At 32.2% G+C, this 16,053-nt stretch overlaps 1 protein-coding gene across 1 annotated transcript; it reads left to right on the forward strand.

Annotated features, from left to right (window-relative positions):
- Positions 1 to 252: 252 nt before the first annotated feature.
- LOC146897044 (protein ROOT HAIR DEFECTIVE 3-like) lies at positions 253 to 9,554 on the forward strand. Its single transcript, XM_085734513.1, has 23 exons — positions 253 to 401; positions 1,311 to 1,460; positions 1,903 to 1,969; positions 2,057 to 2,159; positions 2,756 to 2,826; positions 2,989 to 3,052; positions 3,136 to 3,201; positions 3,311 to 3,358; positions 3,450 to 3,512; positions 3,602 to 3,658; positions 3,907 to 4,065; positions 4,153 to 4,221; positions 4,310 to 4,401; positions 4,568 to 4,646; positions 4,940 to 5,105; positions 5,914 to 6,038; positions 6,607 to 6,869; positions 6,956 to 7,052; positions 7,137 to 7,301; positions 7,530 to 7,634; positions 8,041 to 8,135; positions 8,403 to 8,499; positions 8,957 to 9,554. The coding sequence occupies exons 1-23, from the start codon at positions 398 to 400 to the stop codon at positions 9,185 to 9,187; spliced, it is 2,436 nt and encodes an 811-aa protein (XP_085590639.1). The 5' UTR covers positions 253 to 397; the 3' UTR covers positions 9,188 to 9,554.
- Positions 9,555 to 16,053: the final 6,499 nt, after the last annotated feature.

Raw genomic sequence — 16,053 nt, forward strand, 5'->3', positions numbered from 1 at the left:
AACTCATCTAAACTTTTTTCATAATTATTTTTCAGATATATCAATGTAAAACTAGTTTGTACTAACAATTCATATATTTTAAATCCATATTTTTTTTATTTGTTTTATTTATAGAAAATAAAAATAGCATTCCAATTTCCAAAAAATAATTTCAAATTTTAAATTCTGAATACTATACTATGCATGAAATAAAAAAGGGAACAAAAATTGAATAAATAATAGAAAAGAGAAGAAAAGAAAAAAAGAAAGTTCAAAACAAAGCAATGGTAATGGCTTTGTGATTCTTCTTTCTTCTCTCGATCGTCCCTTACTTTTCTCTCTTTCAATCAATCACATTTCTCAACAACAACAACAATAACAACCATCTTCATCATTTCCATTTCCACGCTCTATTCTAATGGGTATGTACGCTTTTCAATTTCGATCCCATTTTTCGATCCAATTCACACTTTTTTTTTCCTTTCTGCAATCACAGTTTTTTTCATCAAAGTTTTAATCTTTTATAGAAATGGTTTCTGGGTATTAATTGAAATTAACAGTTACACTTGCATCCGTTTTGTTTTTATGCATTTTAAAAAAAAAACTAACTGTTGTTTTTTATTTATAATTATTATTATTGTTTCAGTTTTGATTGAAATTCTGTTTGGATTTTTGGATATTAATTATGTGAATGTGATGATTAAGTGTAATCCATAATTTGTGTTTTCATTGATTGATTGATGGATCCATTGTTAAGGTTTAGGTTGTTAATATAATTGAAAGGATGAAGATGAGTTAAAAAATATAATGTTAATTAATTAATCAATTTAATTGTTCTATGGTATTGAGATTAGTAATTTGGCCACCTCTTTGTGGTGGAAGTATCGATGAATGGTGTATGGAACCAGCAACAGCTATGAATCATTGACGCATACAAGGACACGTCGACACCTGTAGTAATTTTAGAAAATGACATAATTGAGTGCGATCACGTGTGTTGGTGTCGGACACCAATACATGTTGGACACTAGACACACCTTCGATCAGAAATGTCAAGGCAACAAGTTTAGAGATTTTTTTCCTTCTATTTTTCTGAGGACTAAAATATTTTTTATTGGAGCTGGATGGTCATGTAGAATTTAGATTGTTCTGATTAAGCGTGTTTCTCACTATTAATATGTCAATGTATAGTGCTGCAAATGCAATCATATTCTATGGTTTTTGTTTTGCTTGTGGATTTAAATGAGTGCTGTACTTGAAATTCGTGCAAGTATTATTTGTTGGCATTTGATTTTTTCTTGACTAACATTGTGAGTAATTTGGTTGTCCAGCAAATAGTGAGACTTGCTGTTCAACTCAGCTTATTGATGGAGATGGATTATTCAATGCTTCTGGGATTGATAAGTTTATGAAGGAAGTGAAATTGGGTGAATGTGGGCTTTCATATGCTGTAGTTTCTATTATGGGGCCACAGAGTAGTGGTAAAGTTTCTTGCCCTCATACTTTTAATTTTTCTTCTTCCCTTCATATGCTAATTGGATTTCATGATTTCTTTTAGTAGTCTTTGAACTTGAGGATCTTTTGTAATTAATATATTTCACTTGAATTTGAATGGTTTAAGTGATTATTATTTCAGAGTCATGGAAAGATGAAATCAAAATTTATACCTTATAATGTCATTAGCAATATAATCTATTTGAATTTGACATGGTTTATGCATTCATTATCTCTCTAATACACTCCTTTCACCCTTATCTTAATTCTTATGAGAATTCATTCATTCTTTCTTTTATTTATTCTTCTGTTTAAACTCAATACATTATTTTGTTTTTCCTCTAACTTACAAATATAATGAGATGTGTACTATTCCCGATAAACAAATATTTTTATTGTCTAATTTGTTGTTTTCGTTGCTCTGCGCAGGCAAGAGCACACTATTAAATAATTTGTTTCATACGAATTTCAGAGAGATGGATGCCTTTAAGGGAAGGTATGATCTTGCAATACTGTCTGACATATCACATTAGCCTTGCTCAAATAACAGGGCGGTGACTGGATGTTATGTTTTTGTTTTCAGGTCTCAAACAACCAAAGGTATCTGGATGGCCAGATGTGCTGGCATAGAGCCTTGTACCCTTGTGATGGATTTGGAGGGTACAGATGGAAGGGAACGTGGAGAGGTGTTTTTTCATTTGTTAAACCTTATCTTGAACACTATGTGCCAATAGTCCCTATGGAACATAAAAGTGTTTATTAGAGAATTTTGTGGAGTAATTGATTTCCCATTATTCAAGATTTAATTTATCATGAAGAAATTGCACTCACCTTCCCCGAGATATGTATAAATAATACATACAACCCCTAAATTTTCTTAGACATTGACCTCCCCTCAGTTACACTCACCTGGCCTCCCCTCTATTTTGCTAAAAATGAAGGGTGCCTGTCATTTAAACAGACCTAAAGGGAGGCGCGTGAGGGAAATTTCTCCAGTAAATTAGGGCGGCAAGTGTTGGCTTTAAAATAAGTAAGGGTGTGTGTGTCATTTACGCATACCTCAAGGGCCCCGAGTGCAATTTCCCTTTTTAATATCCATTTTCCCCAGAGTTTCATGATAATTCTAATCCTCTGTTTACACTGGGATGAGATGGGAATAGTAAATAGCTAGGGTTTTGTTATACTAGCAGTCTGCCACTGTAAAAAATTTGAACAAAGAATGAGAAATGGGTATTTCTTTGGTTGTTTACTTACTTGTAAGCTGAAATTTTCTTTCTCTCAGGATGATACTGCATTCGAAAAGCAGAGTGCTCTATTTGCTCTTGCTGTCTCAGATATAGTGCTAATAAACATGTGAGTTTTTCCCCTCTTCTTCATCGAGACATCTTCAGTACTGGCTAATTTCAGAAAGTTAAAAGTCTGTTCAGCGGCCTGTACTTGTTGTTTTGATGTTTTTCCAGTTGAGTCTTATTTCTTTATGCAACTAATTTTTCTCCGTCTGCAATACTTATAAAGGTGGTGCCATGACATTGGCCGTGAGCAAGCTGCAAATAAGCCTCTTTTGAAAACTGTCTTTCAGGTATCTTTTGTCAGCAGCCTATTGACTTCAAGCAGTTATATTGAATCTGAAAAATTGTCATTTATCTGATTCTATGCTTTCAGGTTATGATGAGATTGTTTAGTCCACGCAAAACAACACTGTTGTTTGTCATACGTGATAAAACAAGGGTATATATGCAAAAAATTTCATATTGTTTTCGTAATTATTTGAAGTTTTAATTTCTAATTCTATGCATTTTAATCTGTTGTTGGTGCGATTAACCATTTCCTTTTATAGACACCACTTGAAAATCTAGAACCTGTTTTGAGAGAAGATATTCAGAAGGTAGTGCCATGCTTTCATCTTCATATGATGTTTGTTAAATCGTTCTGTAGTATTTTTTTGACCTTTCTTGCTTTAATTTTTTACTCTGCAGATATGGGACTCTGTTCCTAAACCACAGGCCCACAAGGATACCCCACTGAGTGAATTTTTCAACGTACTTTCCTTTTTTATTTGACATCACTATTCTTATTGATAGTTTATTGGTAGTTTATATTAACTTATTGCTTGGTAACAAATAACCAGGTTGAAGTTGTTGCGCTTTCTAGTTATGAAGAAAAGGAAGAGCAATTTAGAGAGCAGGTATGAATTGTGCACCAGTTTCGTTCTGTTTTACTTGCTGATGGTATTAGCTGACCCGTTATTTGGATTTTATGGTGTATGCATCTCCATATCTGCATCTGTGACAATGTTCCTTGCATCTTGATCCGTATATATGAATTATAGTAGATATTTAGCTTTCATGTTGAAAACAGATACTTTGGTTTAATAAATATCTCTTACTTGCTAACGTGCGTATGTTTTCTTGTGTTGATTTAATTTAAATGCAGGTTGCCAGCTTGAGGCAACGTTTTAATCAGTCTATTGCTCCTGGTGGACTCGCAGGGGATCGGCGTGGAGTAGTTCCTGCTTCTGGATTTTCTTTTAGTGCTCAGGAAATATGGAAAGTCATTAAGGAAAACAAAGATCTTGACCTTCCTGCACACAAGGTTAATATACATGCTGCAATGTTGCTACCTTTTCTCACATGTATATTGATTTTATTAACTATTAATGAAGGATCAACTCTCTTGTAGGTTATGGTTGCAACCGTACGATGTGAAGAAATTGCCAATGAGAAATATGCCGCTTTTGTCGCAAATGAGGTACGAACATTTCTTTTTGTACATTTGCCCAGAATTTCGACTATCTCAATTACTAATGCTGTGGAAACCGCTTTCAATTGTCACTCAGGAATGGTGTCAATTGGAAGAGACTGTGCAATCTGATCCTATTCCTGGATTTGGGAAAAAAATCAATTCACTTCTTCATGCTTGTTTGTCAGAGTGAGTATAGTCCAGTTTATGTGACATCTAATATTTGTACTGTCTCAATTTGTCAGTTTCATGAAAACTGCGGCCTTTAGAGTGTGCTATCTTGATGTTGCATAATGCATCATGTAAGAATGAGGACAGGTGGTTAATTGAGCTATTGCATTTTCTTTTCATCTAGGTATGATGCTGAGGCCACTTATTTCGATGAAGGTGTTAGAACTGCAAAACAAAAGCAACTTCAAGAAAAATTGTTGCAAGTAATTCTTCCTAACCTGACTCTTGTGCCATCATGGTCGTAAACCTTTCTTTTTGCATAAACATAAACGAATCGATGATTACTAAAAAGGGAATGAATATTGAATATTATTTAATCAAGAATGACCATTTTTAGATGCTTGTTGGCTTTACAATATTGAATATTATTTAATCAAGAATGACCATTTTTTAGATGCTTGTTGGCTTTGCCTTCTCTGTCTTTACAGCTTTTGTAGACTTGTAAAGGTGATTTAAAAGGTTTATAAGGGTATGTAACACCTTTTATTTTGGTTAGCTTGTCCAACCAGCTTACCAATCTGCACTGGGACATATTAGATCTGTAACTTTGGACAAATTCAAGGAGACATTTGAAAAGACTTTGAAAGGCGGGGAAAGGTTTTCTGCAGCTGCCAATAATTGCATTGAGTCTTGTGTGGATCAATTTGATAAAGCATGTGCAGGTAATGAAAACTTTCTTTATACTGTTTATTAGGGAACATGAATCATGTTGAGGGTCCTAAACATGTAATGATTTACACTTAATGCAGATCAGCAAATGAATTAACATAAATTAAAGAGTAATAAATAAGAATTAGATGAATTGATGTATTTTATTGATGGATCGATAGTTACAGTAGCAGAATGGAAAGTCTATCTACCCACAGAGCTTAGTTCCGACACAGAGAGGTGTCCTACTCTGGCCCTAACAGAAAGTTATTCCATCATAGCCTCTCAAACCCTAGAACTTATTCTTATATACTACTAAGGAGACATTATTCGGAGAATATCTATACTAAGAAGATATTATCTCTATTATATAGTACTTAGGAGATATTATTCAGAGAATATCTTTATTATATATTACTAATAAAATATTCCTAACTACTAAATAACTCCTCTCTGCTCGGCATCCTTATAACATAATTTCCCTGACACAAGCCATGTGGATATTCTCGTTTTGTCTATCCCTATTTCTCTTAACATAAACTCCCCATACTATAGACCCAGCCAACTGCTGTGCTAACTGTCTTTTTGAGTTAACTTTCTCACCCCGTCTCCTATCAACACTGGAAAGAGAAATAAAGATCATGTGGTAAATTCGACTGAATAATTATCGATTTGGTGCCGGGAGCACACTTGCTAGTTGCCACAATTTGGTAAATTCGACTGATGTACTATCTGAGAAGTTAACTTGATAATTTTTGTTGCAAGTATGCATATTATTATTGAATTGAATTACAACATGAGACTGATATACCATCACTGCAGATGTTGTTATTGAACTAACAAATTGGGATACATCTAAAGTACGAGAGAAACTGCTGCGTGATATTGATGCCCATGTTGCATCTGTGCGTGAAGCTAAGATTTCTGAACTCACTTCTTCATATGAGGTATGTGTTCAGCATTGATTATTCATTGCTTATGAATATTTAAGGGATTGTCTTTCAAGATTAAGGATTGTGTCTTTAGATTCTTAGGATTGATTTTCATATTTCTTTATATTTCATGATTGTTTTTTCTTATTTAAGTAGTATGAGATGCCTAGTATTAATATAACGAAGGTTCATGTTTAGTATTTTACACATTGGTATAAAAAATAACATTTTGAAGTCTTTAATCTTTCCCTTGATATATGTGTGTGAGAAGATCGATGTTGAAATATTTATTTAGCCTGGTAAAATGAGATTAAAATTAAGCAATAGTGTCCACCAACAATATATTCACTTAGGAGAAAGGGATTGATATTATGTATGTTCTATGTTGTCATAAATATGTTATCCATCAATAATGGCAAAGAAAAAGTATAAGATACTGCCCGATTCCCATGCTTGGTGACTAGAATAATTTAAGTATGTAGGTTATGAAATTTTATTGAGTCATGCAAGCTGGTTTGTTTCTATTTCATGAAGTTGAATCATTAACCTCTTGGAAATTTTTCTGATAATAATACTGTTCCAGGAAAAACTGAAAGTATCTTTGTCTGGACCTGTCGAAGCTCTTTTAGATGGAGCTAATAGTGATACTTGGCCATCAGTAAGGAGCCTTCTTAAGCGTGAGATTCAATCAGCAGTTTTAGGGTTTTCTGCTGCGCTTAATGCGTTTGATATGGATGAAGAAACAAGACAAAACATGATTTTGAGTTTAGAGGGTTATGCAAGGGGTGTGGTAGAAGGAAAGGCTAGGGAAGAAGCTGGAAGGGTATTGATCCGTATGAAGGACAGGTATTAAAACTTCTATAACATCCAAGTTGACTTTTTTACCTTTTGTTTGTTTTCTGTAGAGACACTCACCTTATATTTGAAAACAGGTTTACGATGTTATTTAGCCATGATTCTGATTCAATGCCTCGTGTTTGGACGGGGAATGAAGATATTCGAGCCATCACTAAAACTGCCCGCTCTGCCGTATGACACAATTACAAATATTATTTTGCTACTGAGTTTGTATTGCATTTTGTTATCTTTTTAACCAAGTTTAACTCTTTGCAGTCTTTGAAGTTGCTATCTGTTATGGCAGCACTTCGTTTGGATGATGGTGATAAAGATGATATTGAGAAAACATTAAGAGTTGCATTGCTTGATTCATCAAGCAGTGCTAATAAAAGTAGGAGCATCACAGCGGTTGATCCGCTAGCTACTAGCAGTTGGGAACAGGTGCGTTTTTGTTGTTACTATTTGCTTGTTCTATCTGATAAAATGAGTGATTGATTAACTGGCATCAGTTAGTGATTTGATTGGGCAAATAGGAATACATCTCAAGAAGTTTTGGAGTATATATTTTGGACCTCAATAATGCCTACCTTTTGGGTTCCTTGAGTGATGTTTGAGAACACTTTCTATATTGGGCACTAATCGGTTGTCGTGATCGAATTTCTTATGCAGATTCCATCATCTAAGACATTAATTACACCTGTCCAGTGCAAATCTTTGTGGAGGCAATTCAAGATGGAGACAGAGTACAGTGTTTCTCAAGCCATTTCTGCACAGGTACCGTGTTTCCCCTTTTTTAAGAGATTGTGAATGTTGCTTTGACAGAATGGAAAATTTGTTGTGACAAAATCAACAATAATTTAAATCCTAATGACATTTTGTTTTTGGATTTTATATATTTGAAACTTGTAGCTTAAGCCATCTAGGCTGGACTATGTTTTCATGCTCTATTTTCCCTGTATATAAAAAATTGTTGGTATTGTCCCAAGTATTTTGCTCTTTTGTAGTATTGTTTAGGTTCTACATGGCATCAGTACATAATGATTTGTGAAAAGCTAAAATGGTTAGTTTGATAAACATAATGGATGTACATATGGTCAAGGCATTAAAATTTTGTACTCTGCAGAAAATGTTTTAGTTTTATTATGTTTTACTTATTGATGTAATTTTCTTGCATTTTCAGGAGGCCAACAAGCGTCATAACAACTGGTTACCTCCCCCATGGGCCATACTTGCTTTGGTTATTCTGGGATTCAATGAATTTATGACCCTTCTAAAGTGCGTGTCAACTGTACTCAAATGATGTTTTTTTTTTTTCTTGCTTTAATTTATTTGTTTTTTGTTTGTTTTCATTTGCTCTTTTGTATCTCTCTATCCTCTAGCAGCTGCACAATGTGAAAGTAGTAATTTTAAAATAAAAATATTTTTTGTATTGGACAAACTAGTTGACGGTATTTTAGTTACATAACAATGTTACATAGAGCACATGATTATTCAGGTGATCTTATTCAATTGATCTTACCCATGTTTGTCATTCTCTGGCAGGAATCCCTTGTATTTGGGTGTCATCTTTGTTGGTTTTCTTCTCATTAAAGCCCTGTGGGTGCAACTTAACATTGCTGGTGAATTTCGTCATGGAGTAGTGAGTATATTTTACTGTGATCTTTATAATTTATTGTTCAATCCCAATGTTCATATTTATTGTGTCCCTATTGCCTGCTTGAGTTTGTTTGCAACCTATAGCCAATAATTTCACTAGGCATTCTGTAGAGTTCAAAGTTGAGGGATCAATAGTCAATACTCCTTCCGTCTCATATTAAGTGTCGTTTACGAATATTAAATGTTGTTTAAGGTTATGTACACATTTTGAGAAAACCATCGAGTGTACCAAACCACGTAGTAGTTAGTGAAATAGTTAGGTGAGTTGAGATTAAGATACAATTAAATAATGACATAGTATGAGGAAAGCAAATATTTCAAACGTCTCAATATGAGACACACGGAGTACTTTTTTAGCTGAGTTATTTTGGTCTTGCCAACCGTTTATTCAATTTTTTGTATCATACGGTAGCCTTATTTCTTCTATTTCTTGCTTTCAGCTTCCCGGAGTCATTTCCTTGGCGACCAAGCTTGTTCCAACTATCATGAACCTTATGAAAAGACTAGCAGAAGAGGGAAATAACCCTGCAGCTAACAATCCTCAGAGACACACATCACAAAACAACACCAATGCTGTTCCTGTTGGCAGTTCTGTTTCATCTAGTTCTTCATCTAACATAACCGCATTGGAAAATGGAAATCGATATACCAGTTCATCAAAAGATGAATAAGCGAAGAAATTCAATCTTCAACAAATAGCGATTTTCTTCTTTTGAAAGATGGTGGTGGTGTTTGCTGGCTGCATGATGATTTTTTGGCTTGATATGAGTTTTGTAAGTTGTGAGCTTTGAAGACATTCAAAGGCATAGTTTTTTTTTTTTTTTTTGTGCAGAAGTGCCATATACAGGGGCAGTGTTTTGTTTCAAGGTATAGTCCCCCCCTTGAAATAGGTTTCTTAAAATTTGGGTGCTTCAATTAGTTACTGAAGCTAGCTTATTTTTATATGGTCTTTTATGAATATATTCTGGTTTTGCAATCAATTTTGTTTGTAATTTCATCAGTGTTATTATGAGTGTATTTTATTTTATTTTTTGAAAATTATTTAGACTTGTGTGTTTATGATTTATTTATTTGAGATTATATTAGAGGTTTATGTCGTGGTTACGTGTAAAGTATAAAAAATAACAAACACAATTAAATAATCCTGTCTCAGTAGTCAGTATCTTTGTCTTTAAGGAATGGGTCCCAGTAGATTTAGGATGTTTAAAATTTTATATTTTTTAGTTAACCATATATTCTGAGGCAACACAATATTCGTGGTCCAGAATTTGTATATCATGAAAAATCGACACATAGGCACCATACCGACCTGTGTTCCCCGGTTTCTTTATCTCTCATTTTATTACTTGCACAAAACGCTACTTCTCCTTTGAACCATTGCAGAATTTGGGTCAAAATTTATGATTCTAACTAGAAATTGTGCAACTAACCACGATGGAAATGGTTTGTTTGATTGGACTAATGATGCAGTGTTCTCTGGTTGGATACAAAACAATTACTCCCTCCGGTCACTATTATAAGCAAAAGTTTACTTTTTACATTCATTCAATAAATGATGTATGTGGTCTATATATAGACTATATACATCATTTATTGAATGAATCTAAAAAGTCAACTTTTGTTTATAATAATGACCGGAGGGAGTAATTCACTAGTGTAAGAAAAAGTGAAGGAAAACTTAAGAAGAATGATCAATTTCTAAGTCTAAAGAGAAATTGAAGGAAAAATTAACGGAGTAAATCATCAAAGAGAAATGATATTTGTATAATAATTTTTTGACAACTTTATCTCTCATACTTATATCATGTTTTTACTTTCCCATTCTATTGCTTTGGTTTCCGTATCAATATCTATTTTTCTTTGTAAATTTATGGTAGTCACACGAATGATTGTTCAAATAACACACTCGTCATCAAAGTGGTCCGTAACTTGGTACTTATAATTTGGTCTTGGGGAATATGAACATTTTCATTTACTCTCGACTTTGTAAAATATTTACTCAAAAGTCAATAATAGATATGAAAATTAATTTGTTAAGTATGACATGAAAATCTGCACATAAGTTGCAATTTTTACTTTTTTATTACTACATGTCTCTCTTATAAGACTCTTATGAAAAGAAAATTACATGAATTAAGAAAATTAATAGTAGTATTAAATGATTGATTTAGTTTAAAATTTAAGAATTTCTTATGAAAAGAGACGAGAATTTCTTATATTTAGAAAAAAATAGAGTATCAGTTCTATATTTATTTTATGATTCGAGAAATGATATTTGTACAATCATTTTCTAACAACTTTTTGACAACTTTCTCTCTCATACTCACATTATGCTTTTATTCTATCTCTTCATTTTTCTCCCTCTATTGTTTTTGACCAATCATAGGAGAGAAAAACAAAATTATCATGAAAGTTGTAAGAAAGAGATGTACAAATATCACTACTCTTATGATTCACCTCTATATAATCTCTCTTTGCACCGAAAAGGACACTAAAAATTAATAATACAAAAAAAGTGGACGATGAATGATGCTTTATAATTATAGTGGGTAAGGTTGTACATGTTAAAAAAATTCTTTTTCATTTGAAGACTTGTGATTTTTTAAAAGCCTGTTATTTATCCATCAGTTTCTTTTATTTTTGTTAATCATTTTTTTTTCTGTGAAAAAACATGAATCCTGTGATATGGTGGAAACAAAGTGAAAGTTACTTTCATTCTTCCTACGATAAATTTTCTCTCGGTTTATTTTCACACAAAGTTTGTTCGAACCGTTGAACTATAATTAAAATGTGAAAAGTGACATATGGTCAAGTTTTGTCTCCCCTAGCATACTATGATTCTGTTCTGTCAACAATAAAAAAGTTGACTTAATTCGATGAGAACTTTTCCATCGTCTCTATAGTTAATTGTATAATAAAAAAAAGTCCATAAATTAAGAACATAAATATAGTTAAAAATGCTCTTGAAAAAAAAAATATAGTTAAAAATGCTAGACTAACTAGTAACTAGAGTACTTTTGAGACGACTAAAGACAAAAATATTAAAAGATTGTTAAAAGAATTTTAATGTGTGAATGAAGATAAAACCACACTAAAATAACCCATATTGGTTAGTTTGTGTGGACACTTGTCGATTCTGAAAGCTTCCTAGAACGTTAAAATTCTATCGTCCAAAAAAAGTATTTTAACAACATTGTTTACTATATTTGTAATTTGGAATATCTTATATTGTATTTTTTTCACTTCAATATTTATCCATGAAATTTGGATAAAAGAAAATTAGGTGTTATTCTCATTTTTGTGATAAATGTATACTACGTTTCAAGAATATATTGACTTTATGGACATTTTAATGTAATGGTTAAGTTAACCCACACTATACTATTATCACAAAGCGACTTCTATCTTATCCTATATGTATTATTGAAGCTCTATTATGCGTGTATGTATTATTATTGAGCCTTAATTTCAACACAATCTCTTTCATTAATTATGATCTATAAAATTATAATAATATAAGGCATTGTTCATTCACGAACCTTAACGGCATTTATGTTGAAATGTGACTTTATAGGTCAAGAAGGAACGTGACTATCATAAATCAAAATAACACATACTAGTACTAGTAACGGTGACAACATCTAGTCCTTCCTTTACAATGTGACAAAGAATGTGGTTGCTGTATTGCTCTAAATCAAGAAAAAAACGACAGCTGCATATATATGTTGTTACATGGTTTGAGCGGTTCATAATAGGTTTAAGTGTGTGGTTCGGTTGTCCTTCAATAACTCATTATAAAAAGTAGATGAAAAGTGAAAAGTAAAAAATATATTTGTGATGATTGTGAAAGTTGAACCGAATTCATGAATATTTAGCCTTGATGGAGAAGAGTAATGGAATATGGTACGATTAACGGTGGCGTAGCCAGGACCCTGAAGCAGGGGGTGCAGGTTTTTTTTTCATAGAAAATTCAAGGTCCAAAGGATGATGCTCTAATACAAAGGTAGAGAAGATCTTCAGACTCAAAAATATTTACAAAAAGATTTACATTCATCTCCTTTTAAAAACATTGACGGGGCTAAAAAGTCGAGAACACTCCAATCCAAAACATAACCGTGTTTTTACCTACCAAACTTAACTCTTGTAATATGTGAAATCTTTTTAACTTCAATTAATAATAATTATATTATATATACACATACTAAACATAAATGTTAAGCATATATACTCTTGTTCTCGTAAGCTTAACCCAATTAGTATGGACAATGCATAATATATGCAAGATCGGGATTCAAACCCCGGCCACCATAAAAAAATAAAAAACATATATACTCTCATGAATCATGATTATCCATTTTGATCGGTTGGAGTAAACAATCAATAACTATTACATAGTTTATATTTTAGTTATGCGATTACATTTCAGTTTGCAGTTTAGCATAATGGCTAGCTAGTCCTTTTTACTTCAAACCCAAAATAAGGGTTCTGCCCTTAGATTTTCCTTTTGTAAACAAAACCATATATAAAAAGTAAAAATTAATAGTAATCAATATAAACCTAAAACTGAATGAAGAAAAGTCAAAAAAGTATAATAATCATAATATAAGAAACTTGATTTGATGAGAGCTACTGGTTAGTTTCTTGCATGAAGCAAGTGGTGCAACAAAGTATTGAGTTGGTGAGGTGCAAAGTTAAAATGTCAGGAGGTTCATAGTGTGAAAGGATCATATATATACATGTGATTTAAGAAAGTCAGGGGGTTCAAGTGCACCCCCTCAAGCATGAGTAGCTCCGCCCCTGACGATTAAGTCGGAAAAACGTTTTGTACAAAAAAAAAGTTTATGCAATCACGAGTGTGTTTGGATGTGATAATTGAAAATTTTAGAGAAACTCAAATGCTTCAATCAAGTTTTTTCTTCCCTTACAAATTAAGATCAAAATCAAAATTAATGAGTATACTTGTTAGGACTTAATGGTCGATAGGACTGACAATATGGTTGAGATCTCTATCATATATATTTATAAACAACACTCACACTTCTCAACTCAACGAGACACCATTTGTAAAAGAGAACACTAATGAATCACACAAGATCCAAAACAAACAATATATCATATGTATAATGTTGTGGAAGTGTAAGGGAGCTCTTCAATTCACCAAGCCGGTTAATTTTCTTGACTAAATTACTTTTTCTTGACGCATAGACTAAACTACCCGATCTCATAAGATCGGTGATTCATTAAATATAATTGCAAATTATGAAATGCTAACATTTGTCCTTAAGTCACGTGTTAGTGAACTAGAGATGTAAATATTAGATTCATATATTCATATTTTCAAAAGTTTAAAAAATATATTTTCAATACGAACTTTCTACTTTTATATAACTCAACCTCTGCCCTTACATTTTTTTAGGGTTAAATATGTTTTTGATCCCCATAAATATTTCAAATTTTTCGTATTAATCTCTCTAAAAAATTTCTTCGAATTTTGGTCCTCAAAAAGTTTTACGTCATATTTTTTTGTCACTGCTTTTCAGTAAACTCATGTAAATCATTCGCAATTTTGAATTTCTTTTCCACAATAATGTTTAGTGCACTATAGACTTCTCTCTTGCAAAAGTTTATTTATTTTTTTAACAAAGGATGCATTAAATATGAATTTTTATATTTTTGTCTCTTAAAAATTCATATTTAATTCATATTTTGTTACTCCAAATATTACTGCAAAAATTCATTCACAATTTTGAATGATACACATGTGTTAATTTAAAAGCAATACAAAAAATGATGATGTAAAACTTTTAAAGGACCAAAAGTTGAAGAAATATTTCACGGAGGCTAAAATAAATATTGAAATATTTTTAAGAATCAAAAACATATTTAACTCTTTTTCATTAGCTAAAATTACATTGGAAATCAGTTCATGGAATACTTAAAATCCATTACAAAATGACCAATTCTTACTGTTTAAATACAAGGAAGTGGATTAATCTATCAATCCATAAAAAAAACTAAGTTTCTATTTCTCTCTTCCCTACAAATAAACTAAACCATGATAAACACTTAAAACGACCAACCATCTTCAAAATTTAGTTGCTTTTGTGTTAAAGATGACATTATTCTTTTCGAACTAATAGCGTGTTTGTTTTCACGGTGGGATACCTCACCCAACGTGCGTTTTACCCAAAACTCCAAATTAAAACTTCTATTTTTCAAGTTTGAACAACATTGGAACGCGAGAATATTGAAGCCACCGCTAAACCAAACATTATCTAAATATACAACAAACGGTCGCTAACCAAGTTAAGTGAGACACTTTTTTAATCTTTTTCACTTTTCTGTGTTAAAGAGCAAGAAGTTATTCACCACTTCACTTTCCAACCTATGTTTTGCCCATTCCAACTTGTTAAAGATGCTTCTCCAACATTTTCCAAGTTTTAGGGCAAGTTTCTTACATATATACTATACCTACCCGATTGACATAAGTATAAGTTTCACGTTATTTTTAATCAATAACCACAATCTTTTACATTGCATTTACAGCTAGAGTATGAGACAATACTTTACAGCTCAGCTCTGGAAGTTTAGAACAAACAACTTAGGTGTACGTCATTCATGAAAGGTGGGACTTCTATTCCTATTTTTTGGCCTCAGGAATTAATTAAATGACAAAGTTGGTTGGTATTGTATATGTAGCAGCAATAGCTCAATTTTGATCTTTCAACTTAAAAATGAGGAAAATAAAAAAATGATATGCATAATTGTATATAGCAATGTTATGTCATACATGCATGTGGAAATAAATGTTACTCGGTTGTCAATGAGAAATTTTGTTCTCCATGTTTTCAATATTAAATATTAAACCACATTTGGCATTACCTAGTGATGCAACAAGTTGAACCTGCCACCACAAATTGCCAACTCCTTACACTACTTTCATGACTTCATCTTAATTTACCTTACCATGCCTAGAAAAAAGTTCTCTTATTTTTTCTTGAATAAATTTATTTATGTTTTTAATTTTCAGTTGAAGCTGACAGAAAAGTGCAAACTGATCCCAAAGTTCACAGATGAAACAATATTTTGTATTCTTCAGCTCTTCATATTTCTAGATAACTCAGAAAAATTCAGAGCTTAAATATGGTTTGTACTCTTATGCCTCATATATTTCTGGAGAAATAGTCACTTTGGTCCTTGAATGAGTGACGAGTAGTCACAATAGTCCATCAATATATCGAAATAGTAAAATAGTCCCTGATTGTGCACTTTGTTAGTCCAAATAGTCCTTGATATTAAAATATTTCGTTAATATTGTCATATTAGTCCTTCAATAGACCTACTTATTGTCATATTAGTCCTTATACGTACTTACTTATTGTCATTTTAGTCCTTATATCAAAGAGTTATTGTGAGTATTAGGGTTATTTAAGCTTTAGGGACTATTTTGACTAACAAAGTGGACAATCAGAGACTATTTTAAAATTTTGATACATTGAAGGACTATTGTGACTACTTGCTACACATTCAGGGACCA

Source organism: Medicago sativa, chromosome 8, assembly GCF_051527215.1.
Source record: "Medicago sativa cultivar Bolivia chromosome 8, Bolivia_mono, whole genome shotgun sequence".
NCBI lineage: Eukaryota > Viridiplantae > Streptophyta > Magnoliopsida > Fabales > Fabaceae > Medicago > Medicago sativa.

Coding starts and splice junctions, on each gene's coding strand:
- LOC146897044 (XM_085734513.1), top strand. Junction 1,461..1,902: donor TATGGGGCCACAGAGTAGTG/GTAAAGTTTCTT, acceptor TGCTCTGCGCAG/GCAAGAGCACACTATTAAAT. Junction 1,970..2,056: donor ATGGATGCCTTTAAGGGAAG/GTATGATCTTGC, acceptor TTTTGTTTTCAG/GTCTCAAACAACCAAAGGTA.